The sequence below is a fragment of the Trichoderma breve genome, chromosome 4 (assembly GCF_028502605.1).
Source record: "Trichoderma breve strain T069 chromosome 4, whole genome shotgun sequence".
Lineage (NCBI taxonomy): Eukaryota > Fungi > Ascomycota > Sordariomycetes > Hypocreales > Hypocreaceae > Trichoderma > Trichoderma breve.
The window spans coordinates 155,982-182,729 of NC_079235.1; the positions used below are offsets into that span (position 1 = coordinate 155,982).

Below are 26,748 nucleotides of genomic sequence, written 5' to 3' on the forward strand. Positions count from 1 at the left end.
GCGGGCGACAAATTGCGGAGCTCTACTTTTCGCATTGTTCCAACTCTGATTTATATTTATGGTACGAAGGATGGGAACTGCTTGGGCTATCTCTAAGCATGCGACAAGTTATATTAGAGGTGTGCCTTCTGGTATCACGGTTCTATCTTAGAGTACACAACTTTTTGCATCCAATTTAAAGCACAATAATGGCTAGCAACATGCAGTCATACCACCGTAGGCATAGATACAGATTTGACGTCAATTTGACGTTAAGAAGATGACGCTACTTGGGCATCAGGATGCATACATCCACCACATCATATATATAAATGAGCGATCGTCAGTCTCGCAGTGCTACTGTCAGAATATTTTTTGAGATGGAATATTCGTCATGTGGTCTCTCAAGCAGCGTCGTCAAATTAAAAAGGACATACTTCGGGAGCTGAACCAAAAAGAAGAATCGCGATCGCAATCACTCTCGAACGGACGTACCGACCCAGAGGCGAATCAATCTCTGCAGTCATGTCATGGAGAAAGATCATCACTTCATGATGGAGAACCCTTTCAACATGTGAACTGGGACCGAAAGATCTCATCAAATGGGCAATTCTTAGTCACATGTGGACCTGAAGATACGCTCAATCCACAAAACTGGCCGCTTATTTCAAGATGTAAAAATCTTTTTATATTGGCATTTCTCATATTTACCCAAGGCTGGGCAGGCGGTTCCCAATCAATGGAGAATTCAGTAGCAAGTTCAACGTTTCATGTGAGCCAGACTACTGAAAATTTAGATACCGCGATGTATCTGTTTGGAGTTGGAACGGGCGCTCCATTTGCGGGACCATTGTCCGAGACAGTTGGAAGAAATCCTGTATATTTATTGGCTACGTTTTGCTACCTATTTTTCGTCTTGGGATCCGCGAAAGCAACCACATTTGGTGGACGTATTACCTGCCGTTATTTTGTTGGCTTGTTCGCCAGCGCTACCTTGTCCATCAATGGATCCAGTGTCAGGGATCAGTTCAGAGATGTCAAGAGAGCCTTTGTCTTTCCAATTATAGCTTGGGTTAATGTAATAGGTGAGCGGCATGATTCCTCTACAATGCCACCCATAGATGTTGATGATGCTGACGATTCTGAGACAGGCCCTGTTACTGCACCGGTAGCAAGTGGTTGGCTCGTTTCTAGTCCTAGATTGGGTTGGCATTGGCCCGATTGGATCACTTTAATAATCTCCGGTGTCGCGTTCTCATTTGCACTTCTGTTTCTTCCGGAAACATACATGCCGCTGCTTTTGGATTGGAGGGCGAAAGAATACCGGCGTTTGACTGGCGATAATAGGTTTACCTCCGAGCACGCTACATCAGCAAATTTCCTGGGGCGCCTAAAACACAATGTTACACTTGGTATCACATTTTTCCGAACAGAAATTATTGTAACAGTACTAGGCTTCTACCTTCTACTCTTATACACGCTTCTTTTCACTTCCCTGTCGGGATTCGATTTCATCTTCAAGGACACATATGGGCTCTCTACTGGCCTTACCGGTAGTTGCTTCGCCTCTATTGCAGTAGGGTCGACGCTTTTCACATTCAGCGCACCAGGCTTATACAGCTGGGCTCGCAGAGTTACAGAACATGTGCATGGAGCAGCCGTTGAACCCGAGTTTCGACTATGGCCTGCGATCGTTACGTCGCCCATGTTGCCCCTATGTCTTTTCTGGCTCGGATGGACCAACTACCCTCAAATTCCTATATGGTGCGGGTTGTGTGCTTGTTTGGTATTCGGTATTGTCTTAACTGCATTTTATGTGAGCAGTTATGAATACATAATAGATAGCTACGGTGATCATTCAGCTATCGCTCTTGCGAGTGTTACATCCGTACGGTACTTGGCTGCAGGTGGAATGGTAATGGCTACGCGCCCAATGTACACGGCCATTGGTGTCCATTGGACAATGACACTCTTGGGTTGTGTTGCGGCTATTCTTAGCCCTGCGCCGTTACTGTTCTGGTTCTATGGACCCAAGCTCAGATTAAACAGTAAATATGCGAAGAATCCACAACAAGGAGGATAAGAGTCACTTTATAGCAATCAAGTTTTGAATTACAGGATTATTGGATAGTTAACGCAATGTCTATTCGTGCAGAACTATGAGATTGTTACTCTATAGAGTATTATAGGCTGCAGTCAAGCACCAGACTCCTATCCTCCTCAAACAACAGGTACCTTTCTGGCTTAATGCCACTCAGATTTTGTTTTATCAGGCGGCTTGCGTTAGATATCTGCCTGATCGAAGTTGCGGATAAAGTCATAGTAAAACTTTACCATATTCACATGCTCGCTCATTAAGAGCTTTTCATTAACGCCATGGATGTTACCGAAAGATTTCAGGCTTCCGGGACTCCACCTATAAATGTTCTTGGATAGATCTGTAATAGTACGTAGAGTCAGTATTACAACGTGGAGATATTATATGCACTCATCAAAACTTACCTAGATAGTGGCGAGTGTCAGTGTTGCCAGTCATTGCCCCTGGAGCTGGAACAACAACCCTAGCTTCATCTGCATATGTGTAGCGAACCGTACCAGCAAAAACATCCCACACAGCTCCCTTCGTTGGAGACTGGGGTGTTACATAGGATCTCTTTCTTCCTTCGAGAACCAATTTTCCGTTATAGATAGGCTCCCAGGTCGCGTTGACTTCGTTGCCTCTACCTGCACGTGTCTGTCCAATGGAATCAAGATAGGCATCGTAGTCCTCGTCTCCTTCAAAGGCATGTAGAGTGAGATTATACTTGTGAACCACTTTTTGAACTAGACCTACTATGCGGTGTTGAATGCTGCCAATACTATCCTGGGGAGCATACCGATGATTCACGCCCAGAGTAGTAAACTCGGGCAACGAATTGATCTTTTGGCCACCTGCAATCCAATTCACGGCTTGTGATGTTTGGATAAAGTATTGCGTCTCTCGCTGTGTTTGCGCCAACAGCTTGGCAGCATTGTCAAGCAGGCCCCAATTGATATACCCGGTTAGTGCAGGTAGAGCGTACGGTGAGTATCGCGTGAAGCAAATAAGGCCCTGGTGGATCGGCCCATCTGGAATAATCTTTGGTATAAAAGGGCTTGATTCCAATGATGTGACAATTTCTGACATCATACCAATAGAGGTGTGCGGAGTTGGTGTCGAACTGTGGCCTCCAATGACTTCGAGATCGAACCACACGTCGAGGTACCCTTTCTCGTAGACGGCAGGCAAAGCGTAGAGCACATCGCCAACTTTCTGAAGCCCTGCACCACCTTCATCAAGAATGACGGCGATTCCATCTTTACCATAACGCTCTTCAAGATGCTTAGCTATCGATGCTGCACCGCGAAAGCCCGAGCATTCTTCATCGAAGCCGAATGCAAAAATGACTGTGCGACGGGGCTCGTAGTTTTCTTGTGAGAGAAGCGATTCCATTGCTGACATGAGGGCTGTAATGGCTGATTTATCATCTGAAGCCCCGCGGCCATAGAGATATCCACTCTTCTTGTCGTAAAAAGCATCAAACGGCGGATGATCCCAATCTGCTAACGTTGCGTTCTCTACCGGCACGACATCCTGATGGGCTGTTAGGAGAATAGGTGCTAATGAGGTATCCGTGCCCTCGATTGTATACACGAGACCGAATCTGTTAATGGTTTCTACCCATGCTCTATCATTGCTATGATAGTCTCAGCATCTGTTTGGCGGATTTTGATGAATACAGTGAGACAACTAATAAGACTCACATCAATGGGTAATGCTTCTCTAGCACTTTTGGGATCTCATCAAATGGCTTCCATCGATCGTCCGTGTCGAAGTCTCCGAGATCGTCATAACAAATCGAATCAACTTGGACAAGGGGCTGATGACGCTCAACCAGTGTTTCAAGCGCTTCTTGGCTTGAAAACAAATCATGAGAACTATAGAGCCCGTCATCCGAAGGATCAAGAGGATCAGCCAAGTTACATTTAAACCGAGCTTGCTCAGCCTTGGGAAAGGTAGCAGCACTGCGGTCACCAAAACCAAGAGGTAGTTGATTGGCAAGTCTGGCTACAGAACTCGCGGGCCAGAACTCAAATGCAGATGCAGAGAGGAAAGTGCCGGCAAGCAGCACTTTCTTTGTATTCATCATTGTAAAGAATCAGGCTTATAGCAGGTGGAAGACATAAATTGGTATGGACCGAAGAATCTTTGAACGGGCATTCCACCCTCACTTTATAGAGCTCCAAGACGTACCATAACTGGTTTGTACATGTGGGGAAAATGCAACCATGACATGACGGACTCTCCCGAAACACATGTGATGCTCCATGCTAAGTCTCAGGCCATTTCTACAAACAAGAATTCCATGTTTGACGTACGAGGCGGCCTGTTAATATGCAGGGGGACTTTGTATCCCGAGGGTACACAGGGTGGAGAAGAGATCATAGCGAATGAATCCACGAGAAGTGGAATAAAAATCAGCGAAGTGCAGATCGGGCCGCACTGGTGAGTTTAATATCCGTGCACAACAGGTATCTGTGAACGAATGCTCGGGCAGAAATGAACACAAAGGGAGACATCAAAGTGGATTTCTTGCAGGACAAATTCCACTGTTTGCTTCACCGATCGGAAGAAAGAGCGAATCATTTCATTATACGTCACCATATGTTCCGAATCATGCATTTTACGTGATACAAGGCAGTCTGTGCTTCGTACACGTCACAAGCATTGAACTTGTCCACCAGTCACACTTCGCTTCTCTCTCGAACCTGAAAGGGTAGCCGTAATGCCAAGCTCGACGGTACTTAGAGAGCAAATACAAGAATCAGCAACGTAAGGAAGTGGGTATTAAAGTGAACAGTAGTCTATAGTAGAGGCACAACGTGTTTCCACCAGTATATGCGAACTTAGCCTCGAGAAGGAAGGATTAGAGATGTGTTAAAGGACACAGGGCGTTCTACAACTGCAGTACATGTCATTTTGTATTTAAATTTCCAGGACATCACGTCTGAAATGCAGAACTGTCCAGCTTTTACTCTATGAGATGGCTTTATCCAGACTCTCTAAAGAGTTGCAGCAGCCCATCAATGGTCAAAGAATATCAGCCCGTACATATTCTGGGATGAAGGCTTCTTGATCCATGAGACAACTAATGGATGTATTTGTAGTTGGCAAATTTCGATACCTCATTGAATGCTTTGCCTCATGTGAGAGTAAAGTACAGCAGCTGAGTTTCAATGTTATGAAACAATTTCGTGGCGTGTAGGGATAATAGATCTACTGAGGTCGAATGCTTGTCTGGCGCATTACAAGATGCCTCCTTAAGAACAAACGATGGCCAGGGAAACACCAAGAGAACGTCAATGACTACAAATGAGTTCTATTGGTGCAAATCGCGAAACTCCATTTGCATACGCGACGGTTGAAGGTTACTTGCTTTAAACTGTTCTAGTATATTAGTGCTCAGAATGGAAACAAGGAGGAGGTGAGGTGGATCCTCGTAAAGTGGCTGCAAGAACTCACTTTTCCTGACAACCGCTGGATGAGTAGTAGTGCCAAGAGTAATGAAATAGCGGACATAGAAATTATTGCCTTTTAAATGAAATATTCAGAGATTTTATATTTTACCTTGTATCTTTAATTCTCATCGTCGGTTTGCATGCTTCTGATTGGTGCGCATAGCCAAAACTCCAAACCTGGGGTAAAGTATACCGAAATACCCACCCCTAGGTTAGCGGAGTGTGTTGTTCCACCTCTGATACTTGTGAAGACCAACTTTACGTGCGTCACAAGGCCCTGTTCATGCAACATTGGAGATGAAAAGTAGTATTTTGACAAGGTTATATAGGCTGTTTTGGTTGTGACTTGCAGAATAGTAAAGAAAATTAGTAAATAATATGCAGCTAATCCGTGGTATTTGAGGAGGTTCTTGCTGGTTCAGCAGCACCAATGAATGTGGAAGAAGACATTGTAAATAGACACTGAAAAAAAATATAAAAGGCCAGCTTTTTACCACACAACTCTGAAGGTGATCTCTACAGCATATCCATTCCGTTTAGGTGGCTATTTAATCCTCTTGTTGAAGAACCCTTCAAAGCACTTATAAGTGCGGCGTTGTTGACTATCTCGTCTTCCTCCCATCTAAAACTATCAGCCATGCATTCACGTGTCAGTAAGGCTCTGGGGCTTGTTGCCACAAGTTCCCTGGTCACTGCTGGGCCCTGTGACATTTATTCCTCGGGCGGCACACCTTGTGTTGCCGCTCATAGCACTACTCGTGCCCTATACAGCGCTTATACTGGGCCGCTGTATCAGGTCAAGCGAGGATCTGATGGCGCTACAACCACCATATCACCACTTTCTAGCGGTGTTGCCAATGCTGCCGCCCAAGACTCTTTCTGTGCTGGCACAACATGCCTTATCACAATTATATACGACCAGTCGGGCCGTGGAAACCACCTTACCCAGGCCCCTCCTGGTGGCTTCAATGGCCCAGAGTCCAATGGCTACGATAACCTCGCCAGCGCAATTGGCGCGCCAGTGACGCTCAATGGTCAGAAAGCGTACGGAGTCTTCATCTCCCCTGGCACTGGCTATCGCAATAACGCCGCCAGTGGCACAGCTAAAGGCGACGCTGCAGAAGGCATGTACGCAGTTCTCGACGGAACCCACTACAACGGTGCCTGCTGCTTTGACTATGGCAATGCCGAGACAAGCAGTCGTGATACGGGCAATGGCCACATGGAAGCCATTTATTATGGTGACAGCACCGTCTGGGGCACCGGCTCTGGCAATGGCCCTTGGATAATGGCGGATCTTGAGAACGGCCTGTTCTCTGGATCTGCTGTCCACAACAACGCCGGAGATCCGTCAATCTCCTACCGATTCGTCACTGCAGCCGTCAAGGGGCAGCCAAACCAATGGGCAATCCGCGGCGGTAACTCTGCATCTGGCTCGTTGTCAACATTTTACAACGGCGCACGCCCATCAGCATCTGGCTACAACCCGATGAGCAAAGAAGGTGCCATTATTCTCGGCATCGGCGGCGACAACAGTAATGGTGCTCAAGGTACCTTTTATGAGGGCGTCATGACCTCTGGTTATCCTTCTGATGCAACTGAGAATTCAGTACAAGCCAATATTGTAGCCGCCAAATACGCTGTCACATCGCTGACTAGTGGACCAGCGCTCACTACTGGTTCTTCAGTCTCGCTACGCGCCACCACAGCCTGCTGTACCACGCGATATATTACACATTCTGGCTCTACAGTCAATACCCAGGTCGTTTCATCGTCTAGTGCTACCGCTTTGAAACAGCAGGCCAGCTGGACTGTCCGAGCTGGCCTGGGCAACAGCGGCTGCTTCTCGTTTGAGTCCAAGGACACTCCCGGCAGCTACATTCGTCACAACAACTTTGTACTCTTGCTCAATGCCAATGATGGTAGCAAACAGTTTGCTGAAGACGCAACCTTTTGCCCACAGGCCGGCCTCAATGGCCAGGGTAACTCACTCCGAGCTTGGGGATACCCAACCCGTTACTTCCGTCATTACGACAACGTTCTTTACGTTGCCAGCAATGGTGGTGTTCACACGTTCGACGCTACCGGCTCGTTTAATGATGACGTGAGTTTTGTAATCAGTGCCAGTTTTGCTTAAACGGAGGAATGCATGATGGATCCTTTGATGTAACCTATCTCCGATCTTCTTTGCCTATGTAAAGCAAGGTTGTGGATCTTCTGTCAGCGAACTACAGATGTAGATCTAGATCCTCGAGCAGGGATCCAGACATACTAGCAGCAGGATGGTTAACATTGCTTTTAGCCAATCAAATCAATATACGTGCATAGTTTGAACCAACTTACATGAAACACCGTGTCATTCAATGAAGGAGGATTAAGCACTTATATGTCACAAGTCCTTCTATCCAAGTTTGGTGGCTTTGATGCCCTCCCGATGCAGTCCAATTTGGAGTCAGTAGATATGATGTGCTGAGAATCGATTCCACAGTGAAACTAAAGTCCAACCAGAGCAAATTCACATTCGATGAAAATGTATGTCTTGTTTAGCCTACAACCTATTACGCAACTTGTAGAAGCTCAGCCCGCGTGCTATACAGCTTTTAGAGTCATGAGCGGCCAGATCACGTAATCAGACCTCGCCTGTCAGACTTTGAACAAGATCCTTCAAAAGCCTATTCATATTCATAGCAATCCATTTAATTTGTCTCATCATGCGTAGAGCAGCAAATAATCATTCCTAAGCGGCATTATGTTGAAATGATTGGGGCGTTGATACACTCTACTAGCCCGATATATCTGCTCTGCCATTTTTCCATCGAACTAGGCTACTATTCGCAAAGATTTCGTAACGGCTTGTTCATCTATGAAGATGAGCAGCGAAACTCCTGAATCAGTGCGCAGCGGTGCACCAGCAGTGCTGCACAAGCCACCGCCTCTGACGGCAAAGATATTGTATTCGATGATTCTCTATGCTGGCAAAAGCCTTGCCGCTTTATCACGAGGGCTTCAAGGGCTAAAAGAGGTTATTTGGCCTCCAAATGTTAGGCCTGACCTTATCAAGACGTATCAATGCCGGCCTCATCTACCAGTTCGGTCAGTGAAACCCATTATATTACACAGTGAACGCTCTCTTATAATCGATGGATTGCGCTCAGGATCTTCCTCCCAGCTTCCCACGATGCGTCGTCGCTCCATGTCCATCCTGTTCTATTTGTTATAGTTGGAGGTGGATGGTTTATGGGTTACAATAAGGAGCACGATGAGTGGAATCGCGCCTTCGCTCATACTCAATCTACTATTGTTATTGGACTTGATCATTCCAAGGCACCGAGGACCCCGTTTCCAGGACCAGTTCATGACATTGAAGCCTTGATGCTTGCCGCCCTAGCTGATGAAACCATCCCCATTGATCGCTCATCTCACTATACTACGAACCGCGTTGCTATCCTCGGTTTTGCCTCTGGAGGCAACCTCGCGCTCGCAGTCAGCCAACTACCCTCAATACACAATCATTCCCTTGCGCCAGCTGCTGTCATGTGCGTCGCCGGTGTTCTCGACTTATCAATCACAACGGAGGGAAAACTGGAGAACCGATATTACAAGCCAGCCTTGAAGCCGTCAAAGCGCGGTGGCAAAGACAGTCTTGGCCCTGTCATGCCGGCTCTGTGTTGGGGATACGTTCCATACGGTGTAGATCTGTGTAATCCGCTCCTAAGCCCTGGATATGCAGACCTGTCGATGCTCCCCGCTCATGTGTGCTTGGTTGGCGCTGAGCTCGACTTTCTTGCGCACGAAGCCTGGCGCTTGGCATGTCGGCTGTCGCGTGAAGGTGCCGGAGTTGACCACGGAACACCAGATCCTGGGAGCAGAGAGACCCAGTGGCGAATTGTTGGACAAGAGCAAGTTCATTCTGGCAACCCCCTGCGCGGGCTTGGAGAGGGAGTCGCCGATGAGCGGTTTGCATTTGAAGAGCATTGGCAGGGCGGCGGCGTCAAGTGGTTGCTTGTCCCTGACGTTTTGCATGGATTTGATAATCGCTTTTACCGCGAGATGGATACTCATCGAGAGGATATCCGGGATGCAGAGGTAAAGACTGAGGCATACATGAGAGAGCTGGGAACATGGTTACGAGAACGAGTTTGGAGATTGTAGCACATGGGCATTTTCACGCTCTTTGGATGCTTGACAGAGAAGTGATTTGCAGACCAGATTGGATTGCATGCGAAAAAGAAATTGTTTAATATCAGCTTTACTATGGATGATTGAAAGACCATCGTGGTGAAACGTGGGTGTATATGATTGTATATTGGACGGTCCAAACTTCTCCTCTTAAATCACAAGACTTAGCAGCAATAGGCAATCTAAATATACAACAAGTATCCATTCTATGTCGCTATAGATACAGCAAAAGATGGGCGAAGTGTAGACTGTAACGTGCGTGATCTTGACTAAATTGGCCATTTCCCGCCATTGGCTGAAATGGTACTTCCAGTCACCCAGCGAGACCCTTCGTCAGCAATGAAGGCCACGATCTGGGCAATATCATCCGGCGTGCCGCTCCTTGGGGCAGCCGCAGTCACACGGGCGTTTTCTTTGCGATAGGCTTCCAGGGCCTCAGGGGACAGGCTTTGCACCAATTCTGTTTCAACAAACCCGACCGATAGTGCTGCATGAGTGAGCGATACATTCCAGGTAAATAGGATGAAAGATGGTAAACTTACCATTGACAGTAATACCGCGGGATTGGCCAAACTAAGATTCCAGTTAGAATGCCATAAGCTAGCAAGATTTATCGGACTCACCTCAACAGCCCAATTTCTAGCTAACGCCTCGACCGCTGCCTTGCTAATGGCATAGGCAGTCTGGTTCATTCCAAACGAAAACCGTCTAGCTGCAATGGACGAGATAAGGATAATACGGCCTCCACGTGGTATATACGGGAGCAGCTTTTGCGTGAGGAAAAATGGGGCTCGTACGTTTGTCGCCATCGTATCGTCGTAAATCGCTTCCGTTGTGACTTCGGTTGATATGGGCGCGGCGTAAGCCGCATTGTGAACTGTCGTTGTATTAATTCCCGACAACATGAAATGCAATTCACAACTTTTGGATAATCAACGTACCAACAATGTCAATGTTTTGAACACCCAACTCTTTCAGAGCTTCGTCGATGATTTTTTGGTAGTTGCTGGATATCTTCAGGTCTGCCTGAATGCTGACTGCCTTTGCGCCAGAATTAAGCGAAGCGACTTCTTTAACTGCTTCCTTTGCGGTCTCAGCACGGCTCGGGTTAGCATATACCATAGCAACGTTGGCACCTCGGCGAGCAAGTTCCAGGGAAATGCCTCGCCCAATTCCCCTGATACCACCAGTCACCAGAGCCGTCTTGCCGGCAAGTGGCAATTGCAGTAAAGACATTGTAAATTTTCGAATACTTGATAGCTTTTGTTTGTGAGGATGAGACTATGTTAGACTTGGAACACTTTGTCGTAGGAATCACTTCTTATATACGTGGACTCTGGGTTACCTGTGCCAGCATCTGGGTGCTCTGCCAGCAACTTAACATTCACATCAACCATCTACTCAGGCAGAAAATAACTCTGAATGAAGCATTTATGTCCGTCTAATTCCGTTTTATTGACATTTTCTTTGGATGATACCGTGTCATTCACAACATTTACATACATGATCGACTTGCTTTGTTGGTCTATCCAATTAAAGAAGCTATGCCAGTTCCACCATGTCTCCCGCAATCAATATTTCCTGGCTTTGCGGAGATAAGATGGTATCGGCGAGCAAACTATTGAAAATTACGTCAGCAAACATTTCCCTTTTCGTAGCACCTTTGTGTGCTCGAGTAGTGAGATCGTCGCTACGGACGGAGTTAATATGATAGTAAAAAATCGCACAGTAAATTACGGAATATTTAAGGTAACTCTTTTTACATTCTATATTTCGGAGAACTCCTTTGGGGACATTAAAATTTCGTCAATAGAGGAATGTGTCCTCTGTGGATTAAATACTACTATACTTATTTACAGCCAATTCGCCAATTCTCCCGGACCTGCAAGTTCATACTGAGCGGCAAGAAGTTCACCTTCTTCGGATTCCAATCGGCCGGCCAGAATTTCTTCCTTTTGATCTGGAGTTATAAAATATGGTCCGTCAACACCGCATTTCACATCTCTCTCTGGCATAGTGCCATTGTTAAGGAACGCACGCAGGTGTGGCACAAGGCACGAAGACGGCATTGCGGAAGAGCAATGGCCGTATCCCTCGATCTCGATTAGGCGCGAGCCTACAAATGATTCCCTTGCCACCTTTGCAGAGCGAAGAGGACAAATGGGATCATACGTGGTGGAGAGTATGAGTAGCGGGTGTAAGGTTTCAACGCCTTGGCGTGGAGCAAATGAATGCTCCTTTGGGATCAGCCACTGTGCTTTGGTAAAGAATTCTTCCATTTGTGTAACGGCAAATGATGATGAATTCCACATAGGCTGCAGCATTTCCAATAACTCATACTTTTTCTCTGGCCAGTGTGATTTTCCAGCAGCGCCGTCGTTGCTATGGATTATCATTCCATGCTCCATCACCATCGAGCTATTTTTATCCAGGCCGAAAGCAAGCAGCGCAGCTGTCGCATTCCCAGCCATGAGTTGTGCTATGGTGTCGGCAAGCATATACCAAGAAGACGGTCTATACAAGGCAGGGAAAATTCCACGGAGCCACATCGTGCTGTAATCTATCAGTCCATAGGCCGTATTATTGATGTAGGCTGGTATAGGGTCTTCTTTCAGGGACTGAAGAAATTTTGTAACGTTTTTCTTCAAATCTTCTTTAGTATGACCAAAGGCATTCAAGGGGCATTCATCAGAAGCCTTTACACATTCGTTGAAAAACCCGTCCAAGACCCTTTCGGTATCCTCAAAGTCCCCTTCCAGGGGATCAGTATACCAATAGAATTGGTTCACAACACCGTCAATAATAACTCGCTCAGATCGTTCTGGAAACAGAGTCGCGTAAGTTTGTCCAAGTAAGCTGCCATAACTGAAACCCCAGTAGATCATATTCTCTTGGCCAACTGCGTCGAGAATGCTATTCATGTCTGCAGCTGTCTGCGGAGTATTCATGTATGGGCCATACTCGCCCATTGTATCGGAGCACGCCTGAACAAAGTTGCTAGTCCAAGGTTGCAGCTTTGGGCCATCCGCAAGGGGATCATAAGAGAGCGAGATGGATCGTGCTTTGCGTGTTTCATCATCCGAGAAGCAAGTAGCTTGTGGCCGGGAGTTGTTGACGCCCCGTGGGTCAAATGACAAAATGTGAAAGTTATCGCCGGCAATTTTCTGTGTCGCCTTTCCCCTCCGATAGAGCCAGTTTATGCCGCTACCTCCTGGGCCACCTGGATTCACAATGATATTCTTGGTTGCCCTTTGGGAGCCGCGTAATCGTGCAAGGGGAATGCTAAAAGTACGGTTGCCCGAGTTTTCCTCGTTGAATTGATCCATTGGTACGGTGATTGAGCTGCATTCCAGATCGCTGCCCTCTAAATTTCCACACAAAGTCCATTCAATGAGCTCCCCAGGGTATGTCCGGACGTGTTGAGGAGCTTGACAATTGTGAGCTGTGTTGGACTCATACGGAGCTAATTGATCCCAAACGAGCAGAATCGAAAGAATGGTGGCTAACAGAAGCCATTTCTGCGTCATCCTCTGATTCTTTGTAGATTGCTGCGGAGGGGTTGAGTCGATCGGCAATATACCCTTCTCAGTGAGGGGTTGCTTTTCGCTTGTCAAGTCTGCAAGCATCTTCGAGGCAACAACAAACAAACGACATGAGAGATGAAGGAGATACCATCAAATAGCACCTATCTCAGGCTTTGAGGGATCTTTTCAGAAGTATTGGCGGATGACCAGTGCCCCAATCTACGTACGTGTTTACGCGGCTGAAGGACGTTGGTTGAAGGCGGGAGGATGAGCCGGTCCCCCGCAGTAGAACGCGTCAGTAATACCTTGGCAGGCATTGCGATATTCAACCCCTGTAAAGCTTGCGCGAACTTCAATGACAACACGCCCGACTTGGAATTTACTTACCCTAGGGGTTTGCAAAAAGAAGCTTGTAAAGCTTGCGCCAACTTCGATGGCAACGACACTTGAAATTTACCTACCCTAGGGGTTTGCAAAAGGAAGAAAAAAAAGACGGATACGAGAAGTGATTAGCAATTTTAGCATACAGAAACAGACAATCCGCACATCTCCACTACACTAGACTCATCTAGAATGGTGGTCGTATTCTCCTCATGTATGCACATATTCATTATGTGGTCTCTGGTTTGCTTAGCACAGAAATCATCTTCAAATGTCGCCATGCTCCCTCGAATACGCAAGCAGCAACACCGCGATGCAGTAAAGATATAAGAATCGTTCATCTTATAAAGTTCCATGATAAAACATCATCCTCTACTGCATTTATTGCAATCTTATGCAAAACTCTCCATATCATCCATAGATAGACTACACAATAAATAAGATTTGGATCCTTCTCGGTCTGAGTAAGCCCTTATAGAAAAGGGAGTCTTTCACATCTTAGCTATCAGTATGTCACTCTTTACGAGCGAATGAGGTGCTCCTTAATGGCATGATTTATGGAGAACATAATCACTCGGCATCCTAACAGTTCAGCCACAAAGACATGCTTTCCGAATCAGTTAGTTCGCATACCGAGGTCGCAAATAATATAAGAGGCCGTACAGTCGCAGCTATGATCTTGCCAATATGACCACTCTTGCGGTATTAATACATGTGAAGAGTACGCTTTGTTATAAATAATTGACATTACTTAATCAGTTCATCGAGTCCAAGAATTAAGTGAACCTTTGTTACACTCCGCTATGAACATGACCGAAGCGAGCAGAGGTGGGCTTTTTGGCTCATGGGGAATTTCACCATCTCTGCCCATTGTTCTAGTTGGCATATGCGTCCTTCTCTACCGACTCTATATCCGACATTTCCCAAAGCCTATTCCAGGCAACATCCCTTACAATAAACAGTCGGCAGGACGACTGATTGGCGACTCACTGGAAATCCGGCGGTACCAGAAAGCAGGGGATTTCAGGCGTTTCTTTCATGATCATAATACGAAGCTGAATACCTCTATTTCTCAAGTCTTCATGTTCCCATACCCCAAGCCGTTTGTGCTTTTAACGGACTTTCGTGAAGCATATGACATCTTGTCAAAGCGACACCGAGACTTTGATAGAAGCAAGAGAAATGCAGACATCTTCGGAACTATTGGAACAAACTTTCATCTTGCCATGCAGACACGAGATCCACGATTCAAGGGAAATAAAGAGCTTGTACGGGATTTGATGACACCGGCTTTCCTCAATGAGGTAAGATTGCTATTTCTTCCATCGGTATATAGTGCATACTAAGTTTCAACCATAGGTTTCTGCTGTACACATTTACGATATCGCCACGGTGCTGGTTGATATGTGGTCATATAAAGTTGCTCAAGCTAATGGACGCCCATTTTCCGCATACGAGGACCTTCACTATGTTGCTCTTGACATTATTCTTGCAGCTGCTTTCGGTATTCCCCTGGAGCAATCAACAACTCAGAAGCAATATGAATTCTTACAGCTCCAGCCATCTAAAATTAAATCAGCAGGCTCCAAAGATGATCCAGTCACCTATGACCGCACTCCTATAGCTGAATCCCGTACGGCTCTGATGAAGGTGACAGGAACCGTGGTGGTGGGATACAAATCTCCATTCCCGCGCCTCCATCATTGGATTTTGAGAAACACAATTTGGCGCAGAGATTTTGCTCTGAAGGAGGCATTTATTACAGATGAAATCAACAAGGGTGTTCAGAGACTGACGTCGGAGAACACGCAAGAGAATCGCATGCGATGTGCGATGGACATGATACTCCTAAGGGAATTTGGCTACGCGAAGAAGGAAGGGAGAAAGCCAAACATCAACGCGCCTAGGATGAGAGATGAGGTAATATTAAGTGCTTTATCCTATGTGAAGGGAGGCCAATCTCGGAACGGGTAATGCTAACTCAATATGATGCAGTTATTCGGTTACGTAGCTACCGGACATGACACCTCGTCCACAACGCTCTCGTGGATCACGAAATTCTTGGCTGATAATCAGAATGCCCAAGCCAAGCTTCGTCGTCAATTACGGACGGCCTTTGCAGAAGCTCATGCTGAAAAACGCCAGCCAACTGTGATGGAGATTATCGAAAAGCCAGCACCTTTCCTCGACGCCTTCCTAGAGGAGTGTTTGCGAATGACAAAAACTATCCCCACCATTTTACGTGAGGCCTTGACCGATGTCACAATACTTGGTCATCTAGTTCCCAAAGGCACCAGTATTATGATGTATAACCATGGGCCCGGGGGACAATTGGAAGCTGGATTTAACATTCCTGAGGCTGTCAGGTCGGAGACGTCACAAAGCTCAAAGGACCGTGTGGGAGAATGGAATACCGAGGATATAAGTCTCTTCCGTCCGGAAAGGTGGCTGCAACGAACACCGGGAGCCAAATCTGACGGTGAAGGGGACACAGAATTCGAAGGAATCGAATATAACGCCAATTCTGGGCCTTTTCTAACATTTGGTGGTGGACCCCGAGGCTGTTTTGGAAAGAAACTAGCATACATGGAACTGCGAATTGTGATGACCATGTTGGTATGGAATTTCGAATTTCAGTCTTGCCCTGCGGAACTCAGCTCTTACGAAGGCATTGACGCAGCGACTGTTGTGCCAAAACAATGCTACGTGAGATTGAAGCAGCTGTTATAGGCTATATAACCAGAGCCTATCTTAATGTCGAATGTTATGTGTTTCTCAGTATGCCTGGCACAGATTGATGGAGGGATAGCTAGAGTACCTAGGTAGCTATGGGTGAACAACTAATGGCAGCAGTCTATTGCACATGAGGGCGACTCGGGCAAGCCAAGCAAGTCATTTGCGTAGTAAAGAGGCTCTGAATTAATTAAGGTACCTAGAGGTCTAAAAATACGGAGCCATCGATTCGCAAGCTGGCATTCGTTAATTTCTTTTTCAAGCATTTCTCTACGACCTTTGTTGTATTCTCTTCAATATCGGTTTCCAAACGTTCTATCCTCTCGCTCGCCTCATTATCCAGTCGTTCCAACGTTGCATCAACCTCGTCTTTAAGGTCTTCAATTATGTCTTGAGATTCAATCCTCATATCCGTTATACAGTCGTCGATTCGGTTCTCAACCTCTTCTAATAATTCCAGCCTCTCTTCCTCTCCACGGCTGTGTGTAGAGTCCAATGCCTCTGAGACTTTATCTTCTAGCTTGACCATGCGGCCTTCTATACTATCGAGGCGAGTACAAATGTTTTTGAGAATGAGTAAGATTTGGTCCTGGATTGTGGATGGACGCTCAGTGTCATGGTCGGAAAGATCACGCTTGCGCTTATCTATAGTGAAGCTGGGTGAGCATGAAATTCGGGGTGATGGTGGAGGGTACGGCTTGCTCACTGGAATGGTGGCTACGACTGGGCGCAGGCTCACTGTACGGAGGTAGACACGCTTCGGCATTGGCAACATCGTTCTTTGCATTGACGATTTCGCCTCCTCTACCAGCATACAGCGTTGTGAGATTGGCACGCCTGGTATTGGTAGATGGGCGATTGTCATTATGCGACAGCGAAAAGATTGAAGTAATCAGTTCCAAGTTTTCCTGAGCCGATGTGACTGTGTCAAGATTACTGAGATGTACAGTGAAAGTCGTCACTGTGGCGAGGGCTTGTATGGAGTCTAGTAGGGCTTTGGTCTTCGGTCGGGATTCCAGGATAAGATCCTTAGGGACAACGAGATGGGGTTGCGCCGTCAGGGAGAAGCAGAGCGAGTGGTGAATGGGCCCAGACTGTATCAACGTTGAGAATGGAGCGGCATGTTCGGTTTGCAGAGTAATGGACTGAATGGTTTCGGGATGTATGAACAGGTAAACGGCTTGTTTACTGCTTTTGGATTTACTGCCTTTCAACAAGACATAGCCATATATTTTGAAAATAGCTGTATTGGTCGACGTATCCAAGTATAAATCGAGATTCAGACCCTCAACACGTTGCATTTGGCCATCGGCATTTTGCCAAGTCAACAAATTGTTTCGACATGTCATGTCAACCTCGAAAGCCTCTCCTTTTTGGTCACCAGAAACTGGCTCAGCTGATTCTTGGCCATCATCATTTTCGCTGATGCCCTTGCCGTTGTTGCTGCCATTGCCATCAGTGGTCACTTCGTCCTTGTCATCGAATTGTTCCGTTGCAAATGGACGTCTAGAGCATTAACGCGTCAGTACATCAAACAGTCAAGGGAATGCACTTGGCCATTGGTTAGTGGTGTTGCTGGCGAAGGCACATGGAATGGAGAGTGCTAAACAAAGTCCCGCCGCTCATCGCAGGATGACATCGTCGCAGAGAAAGTACTGGCATAAGGAGGCAAGAAAGGAGCAAGCCGCCGCATGCCACAAAATGGCTTGCAACCGACTAACGCAAGTTCATCGCAATACGCAATGAACTGCTACTCGCAATCCGCGGCCAACAAGACCCCTACCATTTTGACAGGCTTGTCTGAAGCAACAAGCGTGTCAAGTATGCATAGGAATTTCCCGGTCTTGCTTCGCAGGCAACTTTCTGCTGGAGAATGTCATCGAGCGGAGCGGCACGGCTATCCATACAAGCACAAAGCTCGATGGAATCGCACGAGAACTATTCCACTGACCCGGGTGAGGAAAAAGGCTGAGTCGATTCAACGTCGTCGTCATTCACATCTCGAGAAGGCGAGGCAGCGGTGGCTATCATGGCAGAGAACACAGCATCGAGAAATCGAAGAATCAAGGCATGCAAAAGGAAAGTCAAGTGCTGCGCTCTCCTGGCGCAAAGGTGAAGGCTTGTCGCTGGCGGACAACATGAAGAGCGTGCCTCAATCGTGAAGCAGTGCAACAAGGAAATTAACGCAAACATCGCGACTTCACGGAGTTGTCTTAGGTAGCCACAGCACGTGACTTCAATTCAGCCAATTAGCTTGCGTTTCGTTCCTGGCTAAAAGTAGGCTAAACTCCGGATCTCCCTTGGAATGATTACATAACTTGATTGCTGGATTAGTTAGGTAGTACCAGCGTGCGCCTAGCAGTACCCGTAGTTGCACACGCCGCAGTGAGCAGAAATACAGAGCGATTACAGAGGAGGGAGGCTGAATCATACCTGCCCGTAACTACTAACTAATTCACTAAATTTCGACAAGTACATTCATTCTCATGCCTATACACAGGTGGAACAGGTTCCGATATATTGGAGTTATTTCTCAGGTACATGTAAAACGGATGCAAAATTTGTAAACTACAGCAAGATCTCGGGCCCTCTATTTACAGGTTCAGGAGGTAAGTCGGTTAGGTACCTCAGCAAACGTGTGTCCGTACCGATGATTCTTCTAGCTCTTCTGGCTTTGATGCTCTCACATTCAGAGATCAGCTTATTCTCTATAGCTTCCCATGCAGCTCGCTTCTTCAACACACTCGCCAGTGCTGTAGCTTGTCTAACGCCCATGGAATGGCCCATGAACTGCAATCGCTGAATCGCCCACTCTCTTGCCGGCCCTGCACATATCGTGAGACGCGCTGCAGCGTACAGATTCCACATGAGAATCAAGGCGTTTACCGGTTTCGCAGAACGTTCATCTTTTCGATGGAAATTCAGATAAAACGGAACTGAGGCGAATATATCTGAGCTTGCTTCATGGAGGTCGCAAAGAGACTCGTCGTATTGGGTCAAAGCTTGAGTTGCCAGTGCTGTTGGCATTGTGTTGATCTTGGCGATTTGAGGCTGAAGCAAATCGACAATGGTTTCGTGTAAAATAACTTTGGCCACATTGTACAAATCCCAGACCCAGGCGCTCCGTAGACTTCGGTAAGTGTGGTATTTTTTTAGGTAGACTTCGTCTGTCGCCTCTTCAATAAACTTGGTGGTGTATGGACCTTGGGAGCGTAAAATCGGGCGATACAGGTTTCGGATATCCTCCTCAAGATTGATGCATTTAGCAAATGCTGTTTGCCACTCCTCATCTGGGTTCAATCTGATCCAAGCTCGCAAGGAGCACAGTTTCATGATTACACCACCTAGTTGATAGGGCCCCAGCGATCTAAATGGTTCGTATTTGTGGGCTTCATCCGTCAGTCTCTGGATAGAGTCCGGAATCCCTTCACTTCTTTGGATGCAGGATATTATCTAAATGCTTATTAGCATACCACTGACAACAAGCCATTGTCTGACTAACAATTTGCGATCGGAGATGTAAGAATAGCTCCATCCCGGCTTCGCTGTCCTTGAATTGCTGTGTGCCACGGATATGTGCCACTGCCAGTGCACCTAGCATGTGATTATACCAGGCATTTAATGACTGCTGGCTATCACACATGATCATCTAAGAATATCAGCATGTACACGAAACATGGGGTCGAACACTTCATCTGCCAGAATGTCACTTACTTCATAAAGCCCAAGTACCAGAATGGCGGCGAGCGTCCCAGCCTCTTTTATCTTGGTCTTGTTGTGAATCGCTTCATTGATGTAATTTATAGCAGTACCGTAACTTTGCCTTGCCTTCAGCTCCAGAAGTGGCGATGATTCTTTACACGCCATCCCCGCTGAACCAACTGCGACCATAGCCGCCTCCAAGGCGCTGTTGAGGCCTGGTCGAACTAGCAGTCGAGCCACGCCGGATAGATAGCCAGCAGTGCCTTCTTGGATAAGGACATAGCTATGGACAAAGTACGATTTGGCTTGTTCGTCAATATTGTATGGCAAGAAACACAAAGAAATGGCATTGTTGATTGCAATACTATTATCCGCATGGGCTTCGGCTTGAGCGCGACAGATCCTGGTAAGAGCTTTGGACTTGGTCGAATTGGTTTCATCGTGGAATATCACATCAATAAGATCACGATACCCTGTACAAGTTTCTTTCGCTCGTCTGCATTGTGAACATCTTGGTCTCTGGAGATCGCACTGAGGCAGTCTTGGTTTAGCTCCAGGGCACAAACGGTGAGTTGGTATTACACTAACCTTAATCTTCCTCTTCCTACATAGCGCGCAGGCTGGTGACGGTTTGCCTCGATAAACCATATGGCAGATGATGTTTTGCAGTACAGCTTCAGATGCTTTTTGACAACGACGAGGGAATGTTCAAGATCAATCGAGGGAGGACAAGAGTTGAGCAGGCTATTATGACGCGTTAGCGTGGCTTGGACCCTGCGGAGACAGCATACATCTACTTCATTAGTTCACACGACTAGGCGCAGCGAAAACTGGGATTCTCACAACCTAAGAGCCACTGCCGACTCACTAAAAGGGAGTACCGGAGATAAGGGTTCTGTGGGTTGAAGAGTCTTTGCACAAATTACAAGCGAGTTATAAGTAAATACATATATACTAAAGAGATGATAGCCTAATATGCTAACTATTAGATCGCCCCGTTCCCATTATTAATCGAGACCAGATTTTCTCTTCTCAGCACTTGTGTTAGCCTCTACTCCGCCCTCGAATGCCTTGGACAATGTGGCCGATAATCGTCATATTGAAGATCTTGATCGCAGTGCTGACCACAGGGTTCTGTTTGCGGTTCGGCGTACTTGACTGTCCTGTGGTTTGTGCCGAGACATTGGTTTGGTTTTCTCCAAGACGAATAATCACGTCATCATCTTCTTTTAAATTATTCCGATTTCGACCGAGAGAAAACCCTGCCACAATATAGATAAGAATGACAAGAGCCTCTGGTATGACGGCGAGACACAGCCAGGCTGTGACGTTACCCGTGATGAAATTGAAGTTCTTGTCATCTGTCAAGGTCGCCAAGATCGCGTAAACAAGACGGACTGCAAGAGGGAATGCTGCAGCAATCACTGCCCAAAGAAGGTTCCGATATTTGCGGTTTGCAAGCGAGACCTTTCTATACAGATTTGCAGCAACAATCAGAGTTGCGGCATATGCGCCGATCAATAATCCAGTACCAATCTTGCCAATACTTCCAATGGCAAACGTCCCGTTCTCCTTGATCGAATTTCCGGCTTTGATGCCCCCAACAACGCCCAGAACGAGACCAGCGATGATGACCGTTTGTACAAGGCGAAATATGGACTTTTCTGCCTGGCTTCTGTTTTTGCCGCCAATGTTCTCGCTAAGACGATTGAGAAGTCCCAGTGAGCCTGCTTGGAGGGGAGCAAGACCGATAGAATTCATGATAGATGCGATGGTGTAAAACTTGGTCGTACCAGGATGGTTTTTCGCTTCGAGTTGAATCGCAGAGCCGACGATACGAATAGCCGAGAATAAAAATATGTCGAGCCAGCCGGTAGTATGAAACTCATTGACTAGAGTGAGGTAGATGCCAATAATGGCAGAAGGGCAGTAACAAATCAGTTCCGCCACAGCGATGCCATCACGGTAAGAGAGAGCCATCCTGTAAGGTATGATGTGTATGTTAAGTGTGTGATACGTGTATTTCGATGCGACAACTATTGGCCTTGTTATATCCCCTCGTTAAGGCATGTGTTGCTAGCCCTCTTACCCCCTTCTCTACGGATACGCCTTGCGAGACGGAGATGAGGCCTCTCTACTAAAACATTCATTTTGGAGATCATACTCAAATATTGTCAACACCGGAGTCAGGGAGGGAGATGAATCGCGACTTAGGTGGTCAATGTGGAATTGTAAAAGCCAATCAAATCAATTAGACGAACTACATACTCTTCTAGGAAAAGGTCTATGGATCTCTAAGCTGTCAATCAACGCTTCTACCCGCCCCGCTCGCTGCACTAAACTAAACTAGCGACTCAGTTTGAGATCTGGATCCCAAGGCGCTTTTCGATGTCCAGAAAATTGTTGGCTGTGTCAATGACCATTTTGCGCAGGGAAATGAACTCTATGCCGAGTTCCTTCTTGGCCTTGGTATTATCCACGTTGTAGACACCGGTGATCGGCTCCCCGGAGTTGCCGACTGGGACGCGGCCACGGAGGTTGGGAAACTCCTCTCGCAGGATATCACAGATCTGCTGGAAGCTAAAGAGGCCCGCCGTGGTCAGATATCGCTGCCCCGCTGTTTCGGGCTTGTAGTATGCCACCTTGTGAGCGAGGGCAACATCACGAACATCGACAATGGCCCAGAAAGATGTCGGAGGCACCTCAAGCCGGGAACCGTTCATGAGAGAGTAGAACATGCCAGATGAGGTATTGATGTTGTCAAGATCGTCAATGTAATGGCGGTTAGGGCCATACACAACGGGAGGGTTGATAACCGTGACGGTAAACTGAGGCTTCTTTTCTTCCACAAACTTCCAAGCCGCCTTCTCAGCCAGCACTTTTGAGGCGCAATAAGCAAAGCCAAAATCGGCATCCGGAGACTTGGCCTCGTCGTAGGTGGCAGGATTGAAGTCTTTCTCATTGTAGACGTAACCATCCCGAAATCCTTTCGATACATCTACGATGGAGGCGAAAGATGCAGTGATGATGACGCGCTTCACCTGAGGAGCATGCTTATACGTCGATTCTAGCACTTGAAGAGTGCCTTGGATCGCCGGAATAAGCAGGTCTTTCTCGTTGTCTTCAATCTTCGGTGTGAATGGTGAAGCGACGTGGATGACGCCATCGACACCTTTTACAGCTTCATCAAAGGCACCCGGCTTGGTGATATCCGGGACAATGGCGAAACTGAGGAGCGAGGCATACTGAGAGTTCACTTTGAGAACCCGATCCGCGGAAGACTGAGAGCGAACGACACCACGGACTGGAGTGCCCTCAGACAGAAATTGATCAATGACATGAGCGGCAATGAAGCTGGATGCGCCAGTAATGAGAACGGGGGCCTTGGACATTTTGAATTGATGTTTTTGTTTTGTTTTGTTTGATGATGTAAATGGCAAGTGTAGATTTAGGTCGAAAATGATGTTCAGATTGAGTAGTGTATTTGCTTTGTGTTATTGTGCGGTGATGCTGAAACTGTGAACTGAGTTGTAAGAATGTCTTTTTATCTTAAACATCCAGCTCTACCATTCTTTTATATAACTTGCTTGTCTCGATCTCTTAGCTATCACGACATACACAGAAGTTGTAAAATCCATCGTCGCATCGATGGTATCACCGCAAGCTCCCGTTGTCCAACTCTACTAATCTCCCGGATTTTAAGACGGACGGAGATACTTGCCTGCTCGCGATCATTACAGAGCACCAAAGCTAGAACGAAAGGCTAGAACCAACGATCGAAACTTCTTCATGCTGCATCGGGCTGTGGATCCTTGCGACGCGTTCCGAAAGACAAACCCGTCGGTCGTTGAAGAAGTATCGGCGTTTGTCTGGGCTAGGAGGTTCCGTGTCGGATTTTAGTGCTAGTGTGGGAATATTTTGTTGACAGCCTGACAAACACGCTACAATGACTAAACCCGCGGACAAAATAACAGTCGAGCCAGAAATGGTTGAAAGACTTATGGTTTGCTACTGACGTCAATTCTGTATGTTCTACGAGCCATCTGAAGCATTAATAAGGAGATTCTGGATGGTTCGTTGTGGTGCGTTGCTATCCAGAGGCAATGCCATGGAGATAATTGCGAACAGCAGAACCAACGTAATGCAAAAGGTCGCGCCCAAAAGACCGTACCCAAAACGATCGTACCCAAAAAAACCATACCCAAAAGACCGTACCTAAAAGCCCGTAACTAAAAAGTCCGTTGTTCCCAAAAGACCATACTCTCCTTGCTCCGTCCATTCTCGATCGCCACTACAATCCCTCCAGCAACATTTCCACAGTCGGAAAGTCAGCGGGGAGAGTGTTTCCAATGGTATTCGCAATTTTCTTTGCAAATTCGACGATTCTATTCAGGTTTTCTCTATTTCCACCGTGTCGCAAGTATCCTTTTGCATGCCAAGAGGCTTGGAGGGGGCAGTTCATCGTTACCAACACCGTTACCAGCAACGCCATGGTCGCCAATCCGTCATGTACCGAATAATCCGACAAGAGATTGCGCATTGAGACATCCATAGTAATATGTGCTAAACCCATCAGCCTAGTGTATGTGGGAGCGATATCAGGGTGTACGAGTACTTACCAATATCCGGCGCATACATGCCAGCCGCCTTGAATGAATCGGCCCAACTGTCTCCATGTGTTAATGTCGCATACTCCCAGCCTCTGGCTGAGTTGTCGGCTTCCCAGTCCGACTTTTTAACATGCGTTAAATATGCCTTGTCGACTAGTGGAATCATTGGATACAGAGCGTTTAGAGTTTTTGGCATCCCGACAATGATTAACATCTCTGTGAGCGCATCGATATAACGGCGCCATAGGAATGGGCGAGACTCAGCAGGCGTTTTCTCTAAAGCTGATTTATACAGATAGGCTCCATAATGGCCGTGGTTGACAGACGTGAGCCCTACTAGCTTTTATCTGTTTAGTTTGAGACTGGTTGGCAAGTGTCAGGTATACATACCGCAAGACAGTCCCATGGTGGGTGTTGGTCACTCTTTGCTTGTTGATTGAGTGCTTCGTCAATGAGCAGTTCAATTTTGTCTTGGTGCGCCATACTTAAACTCGGAGATATTGGATGGACAAAGTCTCGTGTGAAGATGGGGGTTCTTACTCTAACATTGCTGTCATTGAAGAGCAGCATGACGCTTTAATACTTCCAGTGACAGGATATCATGGTATCTACCTGAGTCAGCGCTAAGTAAAAGTAAATTATTGGTAGTTGGTAAGAGCTAGGAATTTCTCTTTATATAGAATATTGAGAGCTCTAAGCAGCCACATATTTGGCATAAGACTCCTCCTATATAGCAGTTACGCCACAGTTAAGTTTCCACTCCTTACTCAGACGAAATAAAAGTTTACTGAGGATGCCATACACACACGAAGCTGTGTACTTTAGCTGGAAAAAATTGCTTAGACACACTGCGTTGGTATCATTATTTGAGTGATTCTCCCACAAAGGTGAGGCAGTGAATTTTGCATTTTGTAGAGTATTTTGTTGATGCATGACTGTTTCCAAGTTGAGGACCTAAATGACCACATTGGCGACGAGACACTTACTCATATTGTAAATTGGCTATTGAGCCAAACTGCAGTCTCATCATATGATGGTATTCATTCTTCTAGACATATGAAAAATTTAGTTCAATCATGAAATGACATAATATTGGACGCTGCGCTGCGCCTAATTGCTCAAATTCGGCCGCATTAACGGTCGCCATGTATGGGTATTATAAACACTAAAGATATTTGAATGAAGCATGTTATGATATAGCAAAGAAGAAGAAGAAAACGCGATTGCCATTATCCCGATGTGTTAATTTGCCCACTTGGTGAATATTGAGCATTCACGTAACGCTCCCAGTCAGCCAAGATCTATCTAGGGTTTTCGTATGTCTATTTTGGACAAGAAATCGATTGAAACACCCATAGATCTTGCCTCACACATGAACGTTGTGATTTTGCTAAAAAAAGGTGAAAATTTAACTTGATGCAATTGAGAATATTGAGCCGCGCTTTAGGTAGACCCATTCAAATCATTGCTAGCATCCGAAGGAGGCGTCCATGTTATACACAATATTGAGTATGCGAATTATGACTTCGGATCTCTATTCTGGCTAGATTATTGTGCCGTTTTAGATGTCGTTGGAGTTGAAGACGAAGCACCTCTAGTTGTGCATATGTTCTTGCCACTGCGGCTTCCAGGAACCAGTGTCACAATGTGCTCTTGAACAAGTTTAATAAGTGATGCATAATCTAAGTCGAGATGGTAGGCTACCGGTATATGATTGTCGCATTCTCTACTGTACTAGAACTACTTAATGACTGAACATGCCTTGAACACCTGCGAAGCGGCTTCACAGCATATACTGATAGCGTTTTCGCGTTGAATGCTCAGATTAATTAGCAATCATAAAGGCGAAGATACATATTATAATTTTATGATTAAATCGAAACAAAGCCTATCATTTAGCGCCGTATTTTGGAAAATCTTTCGCATGAAACGTATAAGGACTGTAATTAAACCGATCTTGAGTATCCATGGTATAAAGAATATAAATGATTGAGTCAATCGAAGGTACTTGATCATTGAACGCCGATAGTTGTCTGCTATAGACCGTCTGTAGCAAGTGAAAAGTGTATTTCCATCTGATACTAGGACAACTTTATTCTCAG

The 26,748-nt window shown here is 46.3% G+C and overlaps 10 protein-coding genes across 10 annotated transcripts; 3 read left to right on the forward strand and 7 right to left on the reverse strand.

The window, feature by feature from the left end:
- Positions 1–2,262: 2,262 nt before the first annotated feature.
- T069G_06342 (peptidase family m20/M25/M40 domain-containing protein) lies at positions 2,263–4,148 on the reverse strand (the record flags this gene model as incomplete). The annotated part of the gene is made up of 4 exons (XM_056173552.1): positions 2,263–2,417; positions 2,482–2,526; positions 2,575–3,695; positions 3,763–4,148. 4 exons carry the CDS (start codon positions 4,146–4,148, stop codon positions 2,263–2,265), a joined length of 1,707 nt encoding a protein of 568 aa, XP_056027131.1.
- A 2,006-nt stretch (positions 4,149–6,154) lies between these two features.
- On the forward strand, positions 6,155–7,654 carry T069G_06343 (alpha-L-arabinofuranosidase b, catalytic domain-containing protein; the record flags this gene model as incomplete). The annotated part of the gene is made up of 1 exon (XM_056173553.1): positions 6,155–7,654. One exon carries the CDS (start codon positions 6,155–6,157, stop codon positions 7,652–7,654), a length of 1,500 nt encoding a protein of 499 aa, XP_056027132.1.
- A 732-nt stretch (positions 7,655–8,386) lies between these two features.
- Positions 8,387–9,669, forward strand: T069G_06344 (alpha/beta hydrolase fold domain-containing protein; the record flags this gene model as incomplete). The annotated part of the gene is made up of 3 exons (XM_056173554.1): positions 8,387–8,610; positions 8,673–8,983; positions 9,044–9,669. The coding sequence occupies 3 exons, from the start codon at positions 8,387–8,389 to the stop codon at positions 9,667–9,669; spliced, it is 1,161 nt and encodes a 386-aa protein (XP_056027133.1).
- A 296-nt stretch (positions 9,670–9,965) lies between these two features.
- On the reverse strand, positions 9,966–10,932 carry T069G_06345 (enoyl-(Acyl carrier protein) reductase domain-containing protein; the record flags this gene model as incomplete). The annotated part of the gene is made up of 4 exons (XM_056173555.1): positions 9,966–10,183; positions 10,239–10,269; positions 10,320–10,573; positions 10,638–10,932. 4 exons carry the CDS (start codon positions 10,930–10,932, stop codon positions 9,966–9,968), a joined length of 798 nt encoding a protein of 265 aa, XP_056027134.1.
- Positions 10,933–11,549: 617 nt separating this feature from the next.
- Positions 11,550–13,322, reverse strand: T069G_06346 (alpha/beta hydrolase fold domain-containing protein; the record flags this gene model as incomplete). Its single annotated transcript, XM_056173556.1, has 1 exon — positions 11,550–13,322. The coding sequence occupies one exon, from the start codon at positions 13,320–13,322 to the stop codon at positions 11,550–11,552; it is 1,773 nt and encodes a 590-aa protein (XP_056027135.1).
- A 1,082-nt stretch (positions 13,323–14,404) lies between these two features.
- On the forward strand, positions 14,405–16,331 carry T069G_06347 (cytochrome p450 domain-containing protein; the record flags this gene model as incomplete). The annotated part of the gene is made up of 4 exons (XM_056173557.1): positions 14,405–14,905; positions 14,961–15,521; positions 15,597–15,907; positions 15,968–16,331. 4 exons carry the CDS (start codon positions 14,405–14,407, stop codon positions 16,329–16,331), a joined length of 1,737 nt encoding a protein of 578 aa, XP_056027136.1.
- Positions 16,332–18,902: 2,571 nt separating this feature from the next.
- T069G_06348 (uncharacterized protein) lies at positions 18,903–20,547 on the reverse strand (the record flags this gene model as incomplete). Its single annotated transcript, XM_056173558.1, has 2 exons — positions 18,903–19,787; positions 20,509–20,547. 2 exons carry the CDS (start codon positions 20,545–20,547, stop codon positions 18,903–18,905), a joined length of 924 nt encoding a protein of 307 aa, XP_056027137.1.
- Positions 20,548–21,080: 533 nt separating this feature from the next.
- Positions 21,081–22,016, reverse strand: T069G_06349 (uncharacterized protein; the record flags this gene model as incomplete). The annotated part of the gene is made up of 1 exon (XM_056173559.1): positions 21,081–22,016. The coding sequence occupies one exon, from the start codon at positions 22,014–22,016 to the stop codon at positions 21,081–21,083; it is 936 nt and encodes a 311-aa protein (XP_056027138.1).
- Positions 22,017–22,390: 374 nt separating this feature from the next.
- On the reverse strand, positions 22,391–23,428 carry T069G_06350 (NAD dependent epimerase/dehydratase family domain-containing protein; the record flags this gene model as incomplete). Its single annotated transcript, XM_056173560.1, has 1 exon — positions 22,391–23,428. The coding sequence occupies one exon, from the start codon at positions 23,426–23,428 to the stop codon at positions 22,391–22,393; it is 1,038 nt and encodes a 345-aa protein (XP_056027139.1).
- An 899-nt stretch (positions 23,429–24,327) lies between these two features.
- Positions 24,328–25,129, reverse strand: T069G_06351 (uncharacterized protein; the record flags this gene model as incomplete). The annotated part of the gene is made up of 3 exons (XM_056173561.1): positions 24,328–24,599; positions 24,656–24,986; positions 25,037–25,129. 3 exons carry the CDS (start codon positions 25,127–25,129, stop codon positions 24,328–24,330), a joined length of 696 nt encoding a protein of 231 aa, XP_056027140.1.
- Between the last annotated feature and the right edge of the window lie 1,619 nt (positions 25,130–26,748).